The sequence below is a fragment of the Cebus imitator genome, unplaced genomic scaffold, assembly GCF_001604975.1.
Source record: "Cebus imitator isolate Cc_AM_T3 unplaced genomic scaffold, Cebus_imitator-1.0 Scaffold115, whole genome shotgun sequence".
Lineage (NCBI taxonomy): Eukaryota > Metazoa > Chordata > Mammalia > Primates > Cebidae > Cebus > Cebus imitator.
Genome location: NW_016107430.1, coordinates 2,702,428 through 2,718,354, shown reverse-complemented (window position 1 = coordinate 2,718,354; position 15,927 = coordinate 2,702,428). Strand labels below are relative to the sequence as shown.

General features: G+C 43.0%; 1 protein-coding gene across 4 annotated transcripts in view; it reads left to right on the top strand.

Annotated features, from left to right (window-relative positions):
* Nucleotides 1-4,027: 4,027 nt before the first annotated feature.
* MMD (monocyte to macrophage differentiation associated) overlaps nucleotides 4,028-15,927 on the top strand; it is a 33,087-nt gene continuing 21,187 nt past the window's right edge. For 3 of the 4 annotated variants that reach the window (XM_017538814.2, XM_017538813.1, XM_017538811.1), the window contains exons 1-2: nucleotides 4,028-4,339; nucleotides 12,705-12,786. In XM_017538814.2, the coding sequence (XP_017394303.2) occupies nucleotides 4,314-4,339; nucleotides 12,705-12,786 (108 nt within the window). In that variant the 5' untranslated portion in view covers nucleotides 4,028-4,313. Of the gene's footprint in view, nucleotides 4,340-9,671; nucleotides 9,729-12,704; nucleotides 12,787-15,927 lie in introns of all 4 variants that reach the window. The other variant, XM_017538812.1, reaches the window with a different exon arrangement.

Below are 15,927 nucleotides of genomic sequence, written 5' to 3'. Positions count from 1 at the left end.
TTATCAAGCAAGTCTAGGACTGGGGCATGGGGGATACATGTACTACTCAAAGGTCAGCGATTGTAGGGAGAAAACCAAGAAGGAAAAGACAATATTCTTCTTTTCAGAAAAGAGAGAAAGACTGGGAGCAACTGTACTTGCTTTACTCAGTCGTATTTGTAAAAAAGAGAGATTGAACACCAGTAGCAGAACACAGGATGAAATTGGAAGTTCAGTCAACTCTTCCCAAGGTGTCTGGAGTCAAAGTTTGGAGAAAAGCTGCTATTTCTGATTGGACGATCAGAGCTAGGGGAGTAGGTCCCAGGTGCTTCTTTGTATGGTGGGCATCCTAACCAGGAACTCTGGATATCCCTCCATGAGCAGAGCAGGTGTTTGCTCTCCTAAACATTTCCTCTGGCATCTATTCTATTGCACCTGGAGTCTGCTCTATCACAAATTCCTTCTTACAGGTACAGGCAGTGCCCATGCAAATATATAACTGCAGTTTTGCAGAAAGAAGAACTATATCTCTGAGCTCAACAAAAATGTCACATCCTGCTAATGCAAACACTTTCCATTGTCTTCAGCTCTCACAACACTAATCTCTAAATCAAATTGTATACCTCTTTTCTGCTAACATACTTGGGATTGCTCCTCAGAAACAGATTCATTCAACACCTCAGTAAAAAAAACGTGGCAGGTGTTTACATGATTCCTTTAAAGCTGTTTCTTGTGTTTTATTTTTATCTTTTGTGGCTTGCTTTTTACCTTGAGGGGTAAGTTTCAGGAAAGATGAGGTTAATTCAAAATTGTCATCATATTTGTTTAAGTCACCTTTAGTTAATATTCTAGCATTTCTGTGGAAGAGACCACTGTAGGTTAAGGTGTTTTATTTCATCTGATTTAACCTGACTTTTTATCTCATTCATTTTTTTCCCCTTGGGTAAATATCAGTCTTATGGATGTTTCTAAACCTAGGTAGCCTCTCACAACTTTTCCTCATACCAACCACTTCTCTTCCTTGTTCAAGCCATTCTCCCAGTGGGAAAGTCTGTGCCAAGTGATACCCAGCCAGCATCTCAATCAAAATCCATCTTCAGACTTCCTTCTCTCTGGCACCCCTTCCTCATCATGCTCATCATACTCATTCCACTTACTATATCTGCACATTCCTATGTCACTGATAGAATGTGACCTGGCATTGGTTGGCTTACTGTGTTGTGGCTGTTTTCATTTATTTTTTAAATTAAATTGATATAAATAACTATTTATTGAGCACCTACTGTGTGTGAGTTTCTGTTAAAAGTCTCCAAGAAATACAAACATGAGAAAGACAATCTGTGCTCCAGATATTTTTATTTCAACCTTTTACAGAAACTAAAATTTTTCAAAATATTTTAACAGCTTTATTAAGATATTATTCCTATGCCATACAATTTACTCACTTAAAGTGTAGAGTTCAATGGCTTTTGTATATTCACAGGGTTGTACATCCATTATCACAATTTCAGAATGTTTTCATTAGACCCCCCTCTAAAAGAACCCTTGCACCTCTTAGCCCTCACTTTCCAATCCCCTATCTCCTCCCATTCCCCTGTCCTAGGCAACCACTAACCTACTTTCTGTCTTTATCAATTTGCCTGTCCTGGACACATAAAGGGAATTTTGTATAAATGGAATCGTATAACCTGCAGTTCTTTGTGACTTCTTTCTTTCATTTAACATAGTGTTTTCAAGTTCATCCTTGTTGTAGCATGTATCAGCACTGCCCTTCCCTCTTTCCTTCCCTCCTTCCTTCCTTCTCTCCTTCCTTCCTTCCTTCCCTCCTTTCTTTCTCCCTTCCTTCCATCCCTCCCTCCATCCTTCTCTCCCTTTCCCTCTCCCTCTCTCTCTTTCTTCCCTTCTGTCCCTTCATATTCTTCCCTCCCCCTCCCTCCCTCTCCCTCTCTCTCTCTTTCTCTCTCTCTTTTTTCTTTCAACAGGATCATCTCACTCTGTGACCCAGTTTCAAATGATCCTCCCACCTCAACCTCCCAAGTAGCTGGAACCACAGCTGTGTACCACAACACCTGGCTAATTCTTTTGTTGTTTTTAGAGGTTAAGTCTTGCTTTCCTCAAAGCTCAGGCTAGTTTCAAACTCCTGGCTTCAAATGGTCCTCCGACCATATCTCCCAAAGTGTTGAGATTACAGGTGCAAGCCACTGTGCCTAGTCCTTTTTTTTTTTTTTTTTATTTTTTTTTTCCAGAGAAGTTTAATGATCACTCAAAAATTGAGAGTAAAGTACAGGGATTTCCCATACATACACAGCCTCTCTCATCATCAACATCCCCCAACAGTGTGATGCCTCTGTTACAATTGAGCTTCCTTGGTTTTTCTAACCCTTCCTATGTTATTTCCCATGGCTATTTTGTATCTATCTTTATTAGCTATCTCCTTTATTACCTTGCCCTCCCAGGCTGATGGTTTAGCCCAGGGGCTCAACATACCTGATTAGAAGTAGACTTTCAATCCAGGCTCATTTTCCTGATTTAGTGTTGGGAGTGGGGGTGGAGGAAATTTTGTTTGTTTTGTTTTAGAGATGTGCATTGCTTTAAAACAGTGAGAGACAGTCTGAAGTAGAGAAAGGATCTGTGTCTTTAATGTTAGAGAAAGGTAGGTAGGAGCTTTAGTTTTGCCTTTGGCAAATTCATTATCACTCTAAGCCTCAGCCTCCTTATCTGTAAAATGAGTTGGATAATGCCCATCTGGAGGAGTTCTTCGGAAGTTTAATGCAATAAGTACCGAAAGCACCTCTCTGGAAGGTTCAAGGGGAGGAAACTGGATTCATTAGCCGGGTTGGCAGAATTCCCCGGCTTTCCAGCGCTTCACCGTAGGCCTAATAATGAGCACTCCTAGCAGGCTAGCACCCTGGCCTCCTGCCCCTCCAGAGTCTCTAGCTGTGGGCTGGGGGCTGGGTATGGACAGGATACCTGGAGGGGATCACATCTAACTTCCAAGGGTTATCCTGGAAAGGCTCGAGAAATCACTCATTCATTCATCCATTCGTGTGTGTGTGTGTGTGTGTGTGTGTGTGTGTGTGTGTGTGTGACAGAGAGAGACGGAGTCTTGCTGTTTCTCCCAGGCTGTAATGCAGTGGCGTGATCTCGGCTCACTGCAACTTTTGCCTCCCAAGTTCCAGCGATTCTCCTATCTCAGCCTCCCGAGTAGCTGGGATTACAGGCACCTGCCACCACACCTGGCTAACTTTGGTATGAGACGGGGTTTCACCATGTTGACCAGGCTGGTTTTGAACTCCTGATATCAGGTGATCCGCCACTCCCCCTTGGCTTCCAAAAGTGCTGACATTACAGGTGTTGGCCATCGCGCCTGACCCATTCATTCATTTTTATTTCAACCTGTCTTCCAGGAAGCCCTCTGCGTTTAGAAGGTTTAGTGACAGGACCCTTATACAAGTCTACTGGTTTATTTGAAAGCTGCTTGAATAAAAAAATAATAAACTAGAGGATAACATAAAAGGATCCTTGCAGAGGATTCTTCCGTTTCATTGAATCTCAGAGTTAGACGACTGCTCAAAGACCTCAACCCCCTCATGGGTCAGACAAGGAGGTTTTTCATTCTGCCCTGGATCCTCTCACAATTGCCTAACGGGAGCTGGCCCTCAAAATGATGAAGAAATAAACGAATGGAGGGATGGAGAAATGAATGATAACGAAAGAATGAATGCGTTAGGGCTGCTTGTTTGCTGCTATTTCCTTCACAATGCTTTTAAGATTTCCTGGTCCATCTCCTCCACCATTTCTCTCCCCTCCCTCGGTCTCTTCTCCAACTTGTCTCTTACTGAAGGGCGCCGCGTTCCCGCGCTCCTCCCCTTTTCCTCGACCCGCCCCGCCCCGCCGCCTCGAGGCCCCGCCCCGCCGCCCAATCCTGGCGGGAATGAATGGCAGCGTTGCCGCCGCGCCGCTCGGGGCGCCGATTGGCTGACCGGAGCGCTGACGCGCTGGCGACCGCGGATGCACGCAGGCGAGCGGAGCCGGCGGGGGCGGAGCCGGGCTCCGGGGCGGGGCGCATGAGCCCCGGGGCGGAGGAGCCGGGGAGGCGGGAGGCGGGAGGCGTCGGGGCCGTTTAAGCGGCCTCCCTCCCGCCCCCTGCCGCCCGGTCTGGCCCAAGCCCTGTCCCGACCCCCGGCCTGGCCCACTCCGGCCCTACCCGGCCGAAGGGTTCCGCTGGACACGCAGGCGGCCTCTGGAGCAGCACAAGCCCATGAGGGCCGCGCGCCCGGCCGCCGGTGCTGACGAGACGGAGCTCCCGGCCCCCGAGGAGGAGCAGAGGATCAATGCGGTTCAAGAATCGATTCCAGCGGTGAGAGGGTTGGCGTCCCGGTCCCGCTGCCGGTGTCAGGAGCGGGTGCCCAGATCCCGCCGTTAAGCGCGCGTGTCCCCTTTTCTCACCTGGATGCATCCGGGGTGGATCCCGCACCGTGGCCCGGGATCAGCTTCCAGGGGAGTCCCTTCCCTGCTGTCCCTGGGCGACCCTCTTCCTCCGAGAATGGGAGCTCGTGCCTGACCCGGGTCTCCCCTCGCGATCTGCGGACAGCTGATGGATTCCCGCACCCGGGACCCCTAGCCTCCCTCCTTCTGGGGGATCCCGTTGCTCCTGGGGCTGACCCTCCCGACCCCCGTACAGGCCGGGCTCTGGCTCGCTCTGGGAACCCGAACCCCAGCCCCAGGAGCCGCCCTCGAGTCCTCCAACCTGGCTTACGCCTCCATCCCTTTACCTCCAGGGTGGGGGGTCTCCCGGGGCGCGCGGAAATGGGTGGCGCTCTGCGGAGAGATCTGTCGTAAAGCCGGGTGCTGGGCATTTTGGGTGCTTTGTGAACGACCCTAGCAACAGGGAAACTGAGGCACGCTCCGCCAGCTTATGCTTCCCTGGCCGTGTAGGGGCCTTGCTGGTTCTCCAGCTGAGCGTCTCAGGGCGGTGCTATTTTGGGCTCTGCGAAGGGGCAAGTTAGCTTTCGGGTGGCGAGACCTGCTGCGGAGGCGCCAGTGTTAGGAAACGAGGATGAGGAACAGTGGAGGCGCCACCGGAAGGCTGAGCGACTGCTCATTCACTGTAGAGCTGGTGGGAATGCCAGGCTCGGGGGCGCCGTGGCCTTACTCCCCTCCGGGGCTCCGCCGTCCAACAATGGATGGAGTTTAGCCTATGGCTCTGAGAGGAACTCCAGGCTTTTCTTTTTTGTTTAAGTGGGTGAAAGTTCACCTCCCCAGGGCTTGTGTTAATTCTGCATCCCTTTGTGTGAATTCCCGGACCTTCACCACAGGCAGCCTTGCTGGAGGTGCAGTGACAGGGGAAATTTTAAGAAATGCATGAACTCTTCAGAGAAGGTTGTTGAGCTTTTAGACACTACCTTTTATTTCAGAATTTTAAAGTACACATTTTTCTTTTTCTTTCTAATCTCCATGCCCTCACTGCCCACTCACCCATCTCATTCCTCCCCCAGTCCCAAAATATAAAGGAGCCAACAAATGCACAGAAGAGTTACCACGGTCTGGGCCACCAGGAGGGGAATCAGCTTGAAGACGTGGATTGACTTATGAATATATTGCTTATCAGTCAGGGTGTTGAATGACTGGCACTGTTCCCCCAGTGGGAACTTCGTATCAGTGTGTCTAAGGGCAAAATGGAACCGTGGCGTTCTGACTTTAGAAGCTGATGTCAGAAATGAAGACCAGAGGGGCTTTTAGAGGGATTATAACATGCACTCAGGCATGATCAGTGAAGCCCTGTGCATGCGGTTTGTTTGATTTGGTTTTACTTCTCTACACGTCTGTGCTCTTCCTGTTTTCAGAGAACAGTAGCGATATTCTGTGAAATTGCCCCTTCCTTATTTCATTTAAGAGTTTGTCTTTCTTTCCTATCCCTTTGGACTCCCTAAAAAGAAAAAAAATAAGACCCTGCTTAATTATTTGTTTCACAAACCTTAAAACAGTGTTAAAAGAAATAAAACGCTTTATTGAGGATGCTACCCTCTCAGCTTATTGAACTGACTTTTAAATTTTTTTAATTTTTAATTTTTTTTTTTTTTTTTTTTTTTTTTTTTTTTTTTTTTTTTTTTTTTTTTTTTTTTTTTTTTTTTTTTTTTTTTTTTTTTTTTTTTTTTNTTTTTTTTTTTTTTTTTTTTTTTTTTTTTTTTTTTTTTTTTTTTTTTTTTTTTTTTTTTTTTTTTTTTTTTTTTTTTTTTTTTTTTTTTTTGCTGGACACTGATCTCTCCATTCCTTATTAGCACAGTTGTAATGTGATTTTTGCACTCTATATTTTTCACTTAATAACTAAAAATATGGGCATTTTCTTTTGTTGTGGCATAGACTGTAATTTTCTTGGGGGCTTGTGTTTTGCACTCAGTGGATATTTAATGGTTTCTTTCTTGATGTCATCTAGACCTACCATGATTTTCTTTGAGGATTTGTGTGATCTCATAATTTCTTGGTTCTCTATCATAGGCTAGGTTGGAAACATATTTCTAAGTATCAATTTTAACTTGGAAATAAAACCTGTAAACGAAAAGTAATGTAATGAGAATGTCCTAATTTTTGTGGTTCACACATTAAAATGCTGAGAGTACTATTCTGCACCTTTTAATATTGTGCTCCTAATGTATCTTTCTGAGCATTCCCAAGTAGGTAAATTACAAAGGATCTGGAGGGAGGGACATACTGTCTTTGAAGGGAGGTGTACTTCCTCCCTGATAGATTTATTGGAACTGGATGGAGGAGCATGAGGAGGGTATATGCAATGATGATTTCTCAACAAACTTAGGATGTGAAAAATTCCACTGGAACACATGGACATAGTTTATCTTCCTTGTTTTATATGTTTCACACCTGAGTATCTCCAAGATACCTGCACACACATAGACAAACACAAAGTCATTCTCTTCCCTTCACAGCATCTCTGATTGATGGCAGTAACTGCTAACATTTTTTGAGTGCCATTTATCTATGGGAGACACTGGCTGGGCACTTCTACATTACTCATCTCATTCTCAACTATAACTCTGGAAGATATAACTTTTATACCCATTTAGTAGAAGAGTAAATAGGTTTAGAGAATGAAAGGAAACTTGCCCATAGTCACACAGCTAGGAAGGGGGTAGACCCAAGAGTTCAATTTCATGTCTGTCTCTCCTCCACTCATGTTGCTAGCTCACTTCTTTCTCTCTCTGACTCCCTGCCCACACCACATCTATGTGTATCGCATGTAGGCATAGGATCCACAGAGCTTCTACTGTATCTTCTTGTTGGTGTGTACTCATTTCAACCGTCTTGCAACCAAAAATCCAAGGAAAAAGGAACCCTATTCCTCAGCCCCAGCCTCATGATCATATAGCTAGCTTCAAAACTGAATATGTGGGAAAACGTCTGAATCTAAAGTATTAGGAAGTCTTTCAGGGCTACCTATTGTCTTTCTTCCCATGTTCTTGAAGCACTAAGTCATAGGCATGGGGTAGTCTCCTTATATACATGTCTTCCTTTATTTAATAAGTCAAGTTTGGCACTATTGGCAGTGGACACTTTTCCTGAACAAATATGCTGTCATAAAGGGGAGCTAATATTTAGAGGGGTCGATTTATGTTGCAATGTAAGTGATGTTGAAGGGGCCCTTGGAATATCCATTGTCTTGGCCTTTAAGTGCTTTCTTTTTATAAGATTCAGGGTTCTCTTGGCTCCCAGGCTGCCTGTTTCTCTTACTTACAGAACCTGCTGGGTCCACATTAAAACTAGTTGGCTATAGGGTATCTCTGTTAAGACAAAGTACTTCAGCAGTAGCTGGAATGTCTTTCTATTCATTCAACAATTATTAAGCTCCAGCAATAAGCTGGGCATTGTACTTGAGTTTGGTAATAGAAAGGTGAACAAGGCAGCCTTCATGGAATTCACGCTACAGTGGGGAAAGTTGAAATAAAAAAATAACCTAAAACAAATCAAAGTCTTACCAATTGGGACATGGGGCTCTGATCTGATTCGGAGTACTGAAATGATACTTCAGTTAGGATAGTCTGGAAAACCTCTCTGAGGAGGTGACATCTGAGCTGAGATAGAAGGATGAGAAGAGACCTGAGCATTCTGGAGAAGATCCTAGACAGAAGTAAACAAGTACACATGCCCAGAGGCAGACACAACCTTGAAGTCTTTAAGCAGCAGAAAGGAGGTGATATAGCCAGAGGGTGGAGAGAGAAAGATGCCCTCCTGAGACTGGAAGAGTAGTAAGGCCCAGAGCAGTCAGGGCTTGTGGGCCTCTGGACACTGTGTTGCAGTGCTATTATAAGCACTTTGGGAAGCCAGAAGCAGACTTTAAGCTGGGATTGGGGTGTGTGATGTGATCTGGGTTTTTTTGTTGTTGTTTGTTTTTGAGACAGGGTCTTGTTCTGTCACCCAGACTGGAGTGCAATGGTGCCATCACAACTCACTGTTGTAGCCTTGACCTCTGAGGTCAAGCAGTCCTTCTACCTCAGTCACAAGTAGCTGGGGCTACAGGTGTGCACCACTACACCTGGCTAATTTTTACATTTTGTGTTTGTGTAAAGATGGGATCTCACTATATTGCCCAGGCCGTTCTCAAACTCTTGGGCTCAAGTGACCTCCTGCCTCAGCTCCCCAAAAGTACTGGAATTACAGATGTGAGCCACCATGCCCAGGCCCTGATCTGTTTCTAATAGAAAACTGTGGCTGCTAATATAAAGAAGAGAGTCTATAGGGGGACAAGCAGGAGTATTAGTTAAGTGACTTTGTACAGACCTGAGACGTTAGTTCTTTATTTAAGGTAGGAACTGTGGAGCTGAGTTTACCGCGTCACTACCACCCCGCCGCTGCAACCCCGTGGCTAATTTTTGTATTTTTAGTAGAGATGGGGTTTAGCCTTTTTGCCCAGGCTGGTCTCTAACTCCTGGGCTCAAGTGATCTGCAGGCCTCAGCCTCCTAAAGTGATGGGATTACAGGTGCACACCACCATGCCTGGCTAATTTTTGTATTTTTAGTAGAGACTGAGTTTCTCCATGCTGGCCAGGCTGGTCTCGAACTCCTGACCTCAAGTGATGAGGTGGACTTATTAGAAATATATTTTGAAGGTAGTGTTGATGGTACTTCCAATGGGAGAATGAGGAACACTTGCAGGATTTGATCTGCTGAGATCAGCCTCTGAGATCTGCTGGTGCGTTGCAGATCTACTCAGTGGGCACAGTGCATTGGGCTGAATTCAAGTGTGTTCGTGTGCTAAGGAGTGTCCCCAGGTCTCTATCTGTTCTTTCCCTCCACAGTTTTGAAATTCTGTCATGGCATGGGAGAGGGGTATGGGGGAAGGGGGAGGTAATAAGAACGCTGGGCAAAGAAGAAGGCAGGAGAGTTTTGAAAGAAAGTGAGGAGATGAGTGAAAAAAACCCTGCTTAACTAGTAGCTTTATTAAGTGCAGTTCCCACTCCCAGGACTAAATCACATTCCTTCAAACCCTCTAGGGCTTGCTGGTTACTCAAGCATTGAGTAACCATTAGGGCCACTCTGCCTTAAATAGAGATGTCTTCCATAAATGGATGCTGTTTTCCATAACCAGCACTTGAACCTTTCCCATTCTTTTTTGGGGGAAGACATGAGGGCCAGAGTGTGGGAGTTGATTTACATTTTACATCTGCTTTTCCATTTAGGTCTTAGGAATGATTTCTTCAGAAGGCTGTGGAGGAGTCTTGATTGCACCCTAGCAGGTTACAAGAGAAATGCAAAAATTGTATTGTACTTTCCCAGCAGAACAATTATGCTGTCTATCTTACTGAGCCCCAGATGTAGAGAGTTGCTTCCAGGATAGTTACCCTTATCTTTCCCTATTGCTCGGGTCTTGCCCTGTGCATCAGGAGAGAGTGCCTCAAGTCACAGTGGGTGGAATATTTTTTTGTATAACTTTCTACTTTATTTTTAATGTGAATTATTCCAGGTAATCAGGGGACTAAGCTGTCACAAACATAGCCATCCAGTTTATTTGTTTTTAGGAGAAAATGTGAAAGTCTATCCCTGTTGCTGGGTAATGGCTTGACTATTTTTAGATTGGGCTGCCAGAGATATAAATTGCTATTTTAGTCTGGAGCCTGGTGGTGGGTAGACAAATCCTGCTTACTGCACCCTACACAGAGCACTTTGAATTTCATCTGACTTCAGCCATCTTGGGACCTTGCTCTTTACCCTTGAAAATTCCTAATAGGGTATGCTACTTATAGCTCTGTTGTATATCTCAGGGTAATGATGTGGTATGTCCTCTAATACTTGGGACACTTTTAAAGCATTCTTCCCAAGAGTGTAGTTATTTTCTTTTTTGCTAATGAGAGCTGTATAGCAACACTCTTGTCCCTTAGGAAATTAGTAAAGTTATTTAAAATATTATCAGGGGAGAAAAGATGATGCTTGATAATAGTTAACTATATTTGAGAATAACTTGGATAAAATTTGAAACTACTAGCTGTATATTTCTCTTTAGCAGTTGGTTTTCAAACCATCTGGTAGATTATACTCAGCAAGTACATATTTTGTACACTAGTTAAATATCTTAACCCATCAGTGGGCCAAGTGAAATATCTTCACTGTCCCAAATTCATTCCCCAGTGGATTTCCCACCTGAACTATCTGTATTGTGTTAATAGTGGCTGCCACTTTATTTTTAATAATTTGATCTAAAGATAACAAGCTTTTCTTAACTCAGGGAGAGAGTATTGGCTGGTCTTTTATTCATAAACTGGGCACTCTCTAGAATGGCTTGGTCATGCATTGTAGCCAATTTTTGGCAACTTGGTTCAACCTTGTACCATTTTTCATTGTTTTTATGAATAAGGTAATGAGTAGTTAGAACTCATTAGTGGCACAGAATACCACTCCCCGCCATACACACTTCTTTATTTTTTATTTTTTATTTTTTTTTTATTTTTGGGACGGAGTTTCGCTCTTGTTACCCAGGCTGGAGTGCAATGGCGCGATCTCGGCTCACCGCAACCTCCGCCTCCTGGGTTCAGGCAATTCTCCTGCCCCAGCCTCCTGAGTAGCTGGGATTACAGGCACGCACCACCATGCCCAGCTAATTTTTTTTTGTATTTTTAGTAGAGACGGGGTTTCACCGTGTTGACCAGGATGGTCTCGATCTCTTGACCTCGTGATCCACCCGCCTCGGCCTCCCAAAGCGCTGGGATTACAGGCTTGAGCCACCGCGCCCGGCCATACACACTTCTTTAAACGAACTTGAGCAAAAGGATGATTTATTGTGCAAAGCCTGTTGACGTCTTATAGACTCTAAGCACAGGAATTCAGCAGGCCTTTGTGACCCGAATGCTGTTGGAGTTTTTTTTTAACCTATGCCTGTTTCTGTGCATCTGATTCTTCCTTCATTTATTCAGACAGCTGCTTTTTTTTCTCCTTCTGAGGAAAAAAGGATTAGTTAGACTAATCCAGAATCCCTCATGAAACCTGTTGTGGGTATGGATTGGGTTTTTGGTGGGGAGGGCATTCTCACTCAGCATACTGAAATGGAAGAATGCTGTCCTCCCTTTAGGTCCTGTGGTATTCATGCTTTTCACTGTACTGCTGATTGTCACAAAGTTAGCCCAAAGGGACATGTGGAATATGGGCACATGTCTATATGTGTAACAGATTTTGATATTTAGATACATACACATATATGTGTATATATGTGAATTTTATAGCTAAAAGTATCAGGTAGTAGTCATGTGTTTGGTATTTGAAGCGAACTCTGAATTCAGGGAGAACGAAGATGAAAACATACCTCCTGTTTTAAGTTGCCTAGAGGTAGCCAGGTATCATTTATTTAAGCTGTCTGGTGGTAGACTGGTAATACAATATAGGGAAACTAGTGGGACAGGCCTGTTAATCATGGGATGTAGGTCTTAAAGATGTGCCTGTATAATTTTTTTTTTTTTTTTGAGATGGAGTTTCACTCTTGTCGCCCAGGCTGGAGTGCAATGACACGATCTTGGATCACTGCAACCTCCGCCTCTCAAGTTCAAGCAATTCTCCTGCCTCAGCCTCTTGAGTAGCTAGGACTACAGGTGCCCGCCACCACACCCTGCTACTTTTTTTTGTATTTTTAGTAGGGACAGGGTTTTTACTATGCTGGCCAGGCTGGTCTCAAACTCCTGACCTCAGGCGATGCACCCGCTTCAGCCTCCCAAACTGCTGGGATTACAGGCATGAGCCATCGTACCTGTCCCAAGCTTTATAAGTTTTAAGAAAAAAAATTGAAACTTTTTTTTCAAATGTAGTGTATCCCTTTCACTAAATGATAATAAAGTTTAGAAAAATTCCTTTGTTTTTTTTTCTAGTTGTACTGTGTGTGTGTGTGTGTGTGTGTGTGTGTGGTTGTGTGTGTGTGTGTGTGTGGAGGAGGAGGGTTCCAGTTGAAGGAGATATGGAGATATGGTTTCTGTTTGCCTTTGGTTGTAGAAGGTTTTTCTTTGGAATAAACTGAAAGAATGCTTAATGTAATAAACTAGGGTATTTGCTTAAGGATCATTGCTATTGGCTCAGTTTACTCCTCTTCAGTGACTTTGGCTTTATTACCGTAACTAGGTATTTCCACCAGTCATGTCTTCGCTTAGAACAGATCAAATATGCACTGATAGATTTCCTCATTGTTCTTCACACACTTTGAGCTTTTCTTAGATGATGTCTTTTTGTTTTTACAGGTTCATGAACCATCGAGCTCCAGCCAATGGCCGCTACAAACCAACTTGCTATGAACATGCTGCTAACTGTTACACACATGCAGTAAGTACAAGTTTTCTGCCATTGCCATCCTTTCCACAGGGCTTTGGCAGGAGGAAGGGGTAATTATCTCTAGTAACCTAGCGCAATTAGTTGGATTTACCCATCTCTGTGACCTTATCTACCAGGAAATCAGTGCTGGGTTATGTCACCAGAAACTATGTAAGCATATAGAACACTTGGTGTGTTCTAATCCATAGTCAGCTCTGTCCTGGGCTTGCTTTCTGCAACAAGATTGTCTTTAAAGGAATAATAATAGTATGTACCCTAGCTATAGAAAAACCAAAGACACCTGTTTATGAAGACTCTCACCCCTAGAATGCAATCAACTGTGTTTATTTTGCAAGGAGAGTTCACAATCTGTTGAAAAAGATGCTTTGTAAAAATCAAGTGGTCTTCTGAAATGGGGAGGGGAGCCATAGCCTCCCATCCCTACAGTGGCCATTGCTTCCCAGAAGAGATGTTATTCTATATTGGTGAAGGAAAAGCTGATGTTATCCCTAAATGTTTTGTTATTTTTTTTCCTGCATTATAAAAGGAAAACATGCTCATTATAAGAAACTTTAAAAATACTGAAAAATATATCAGAAAAACAAAACTAACCAGAAATAAACTGTTAACACTTTGGTGCATTTCTCTCTCTCTCTGTGTGTGTGTGTGTGTGTGTGTGTGTAATAATAGGTAAACCTTAGAAGGTGATTGCTCTTGCTTACTTAAAAGGTTCTGTTAAAAATGAAGCGACCCCAAAATGTTCCCTCTGCAGTAGCACTCATATTGGCAGAATGTACAGATCCAAACTGTGTGTGTCGGGGAGGGTTTGTAAATATGTATTTTCAGTTTTCCTGTTAATGTAAAATTAGTGGCATTTTCTTATGTCATTATAAATTTTACTTTATCTGTGGTTTCATTATTACCTTTGAAAGTTGCATTTAGTGACTTTGAGGGGAAAATAGTGGCTGGGAGATGGTCTGAAAACAAGAAATAGAGAAAAGACCAGTTTACTCCTTTAACAATGAGTGTTTAGAACAGGCTAGTTTAACTATGATAGACAGTGTTGGTACAATACAGTGGTTCACACAGCTTACCTTTAGGAATAACATTTACTTGGATGAACCTGAATAAGCCTTAACTTGTTTCTTCTGAGTGTGTCACAGGTTAAGGAACACTTATATAAGCTGAAGTTAAGGGAAATCTGACAAAACTTCCATATTAATTTTTTTAGAACAGAAAATATAACCTTATTAAACAATACCTTGAATTGTTTCATTTCAGGGACCAATAATATTTCTAAAACAGACAAAACACCTCTATTGTCATCATTTCATTAGAAGATACTTTTACATGAAAGAAGTAGAAAGGACGTGATCTCAAAATAAAGAGCATTCCTTTAAATGAAATACATTGTGTTTTATGGAAAACTTTATTGTACTTAATCTTCTAATTTTGCTCTTGGGCCAATGAAAACTTCACCATCTGAAAAACTCATGCCAGTCTCATCTAGGGGATTTAATATTCTGTTGCAAGATGGCAAATCTGGGTTCAGGAAGAAAGGAAAAGATAAGCAAATCGCTAACATTTGTATTCTTTGTCAAGTATGCTTATTCTAATATCTAATAAAGTAGTATATTCTCCTGGGAATTTCTGTTACTATAAGATGTTTACTAGTCATAGTCATACATTATGACTAGACATTAAAATCTGTGACCATGTGGACTATGAAATATGGTGCAGGCAGCAAAATTCTCTCTAAAATTCTCAAGATTTTTTGAATAGGTAAACCTTAGGAGGTGATTGCTCTTGCTTACTTAAAAGGTTCTGTTAAAAATGAAGTGACCCCAAAATGTTCCCTCTGCAGTAGCACTCATATTGGCAGAATGTACAGATCCAAACTGAAAATCAGGATGTATAACTTCAACAATTGACTTTCTATATGTGTGTGTTGCTGTGTACATCATAATACTGATTACTTGATTTGTTCAGTTATCCTGTCCTGAAATATTGGGATTTCAGTAGCAGCAGGACAGATGTTCTAAAATGAGGACCTCCCTGAAAAATCTGGGTATGTGCTTGGATTTTTTTTTTTTTTTTTTTTTTTTTTTTTTTTTTTTTTTTTTTTTTTACTTTTTCTCTTTCTTTTTTTTTTCTTGGAGTGCAGTGGTACAATCATTTTTTACTATAGCCTCAACCTCTCAGGTACAAGCTATCCTCCCACTTCAGCCTCTGAAGTAGCTGGGACTATAGGCATGCGCCACCATGGCCAGCTAATTTTTTAATTTTTTTTTGTGGAGACAGAGTCTCCATATGTTGCCCAAACTAGTCTCAAACTCCTGGGCTCAAGAGATCTTCCTGCCTAATCCTCCCAAAGTGCTAGGATTACAGGCATGAGCCACCACGCTTGGCCATACTGAAGCACTCTTGAAAGATTCAGATGTCTCTAATATGTGAATCTCTCCCTATCTGCCCTGAGCATAAGACAGAACTCTCTGAACACAGGGGTCTAAGTCACCTTTGTATCTCACTGTCTAGCACGCTATTGGCAAAGTTGACTCAAAAAAAGGTTTGTTGATGAACTCAATGATCCATGTATCTCAATATTTCTTTGTTAAATACCTCCATTTTCTTTAGTTGGAGATGAGAAGGGCCAAATTTGCTCATCAACGGTAGCTTCCATCTGAAGCTTGCCAAAAAGTCTGGCTTTTTCTAAACTATGCCCAAATCAAGGATGAAACACAGAAGTAAAACACTGGCAATCAGTAGATGTTGCTGTCAAATGCTTATTCTCCTTTGAATGGAGAAAGTACTCATTACTTGCAGACCTTCTTAAGGGGACTATGAAAGAAACTGCCAAGTAAATTTCCCCTACAATGGTCTTGGGTAGACAGTGGTAGATGCTATAACAGCAAACTCAATTAATCCATGTCTTTTGTCTCTTAAAGAATGCTATTCAGACTAGCCTGGGCAACACGGTGAGACCCCCGCTTCTACAAAACCTTAAAAAATTAGCCAAGTATGGTAGCATGCACCTGTAGTCCCAGCTACTTGGGAGACTGAGATCGCTTGAGCCCAGGGGGTTGAGGTTGTAGTTAGCCTAGATCACACCACTGCACTCCAGCCTGGGGACAGAGCAAGACCCAATCTCAAAAA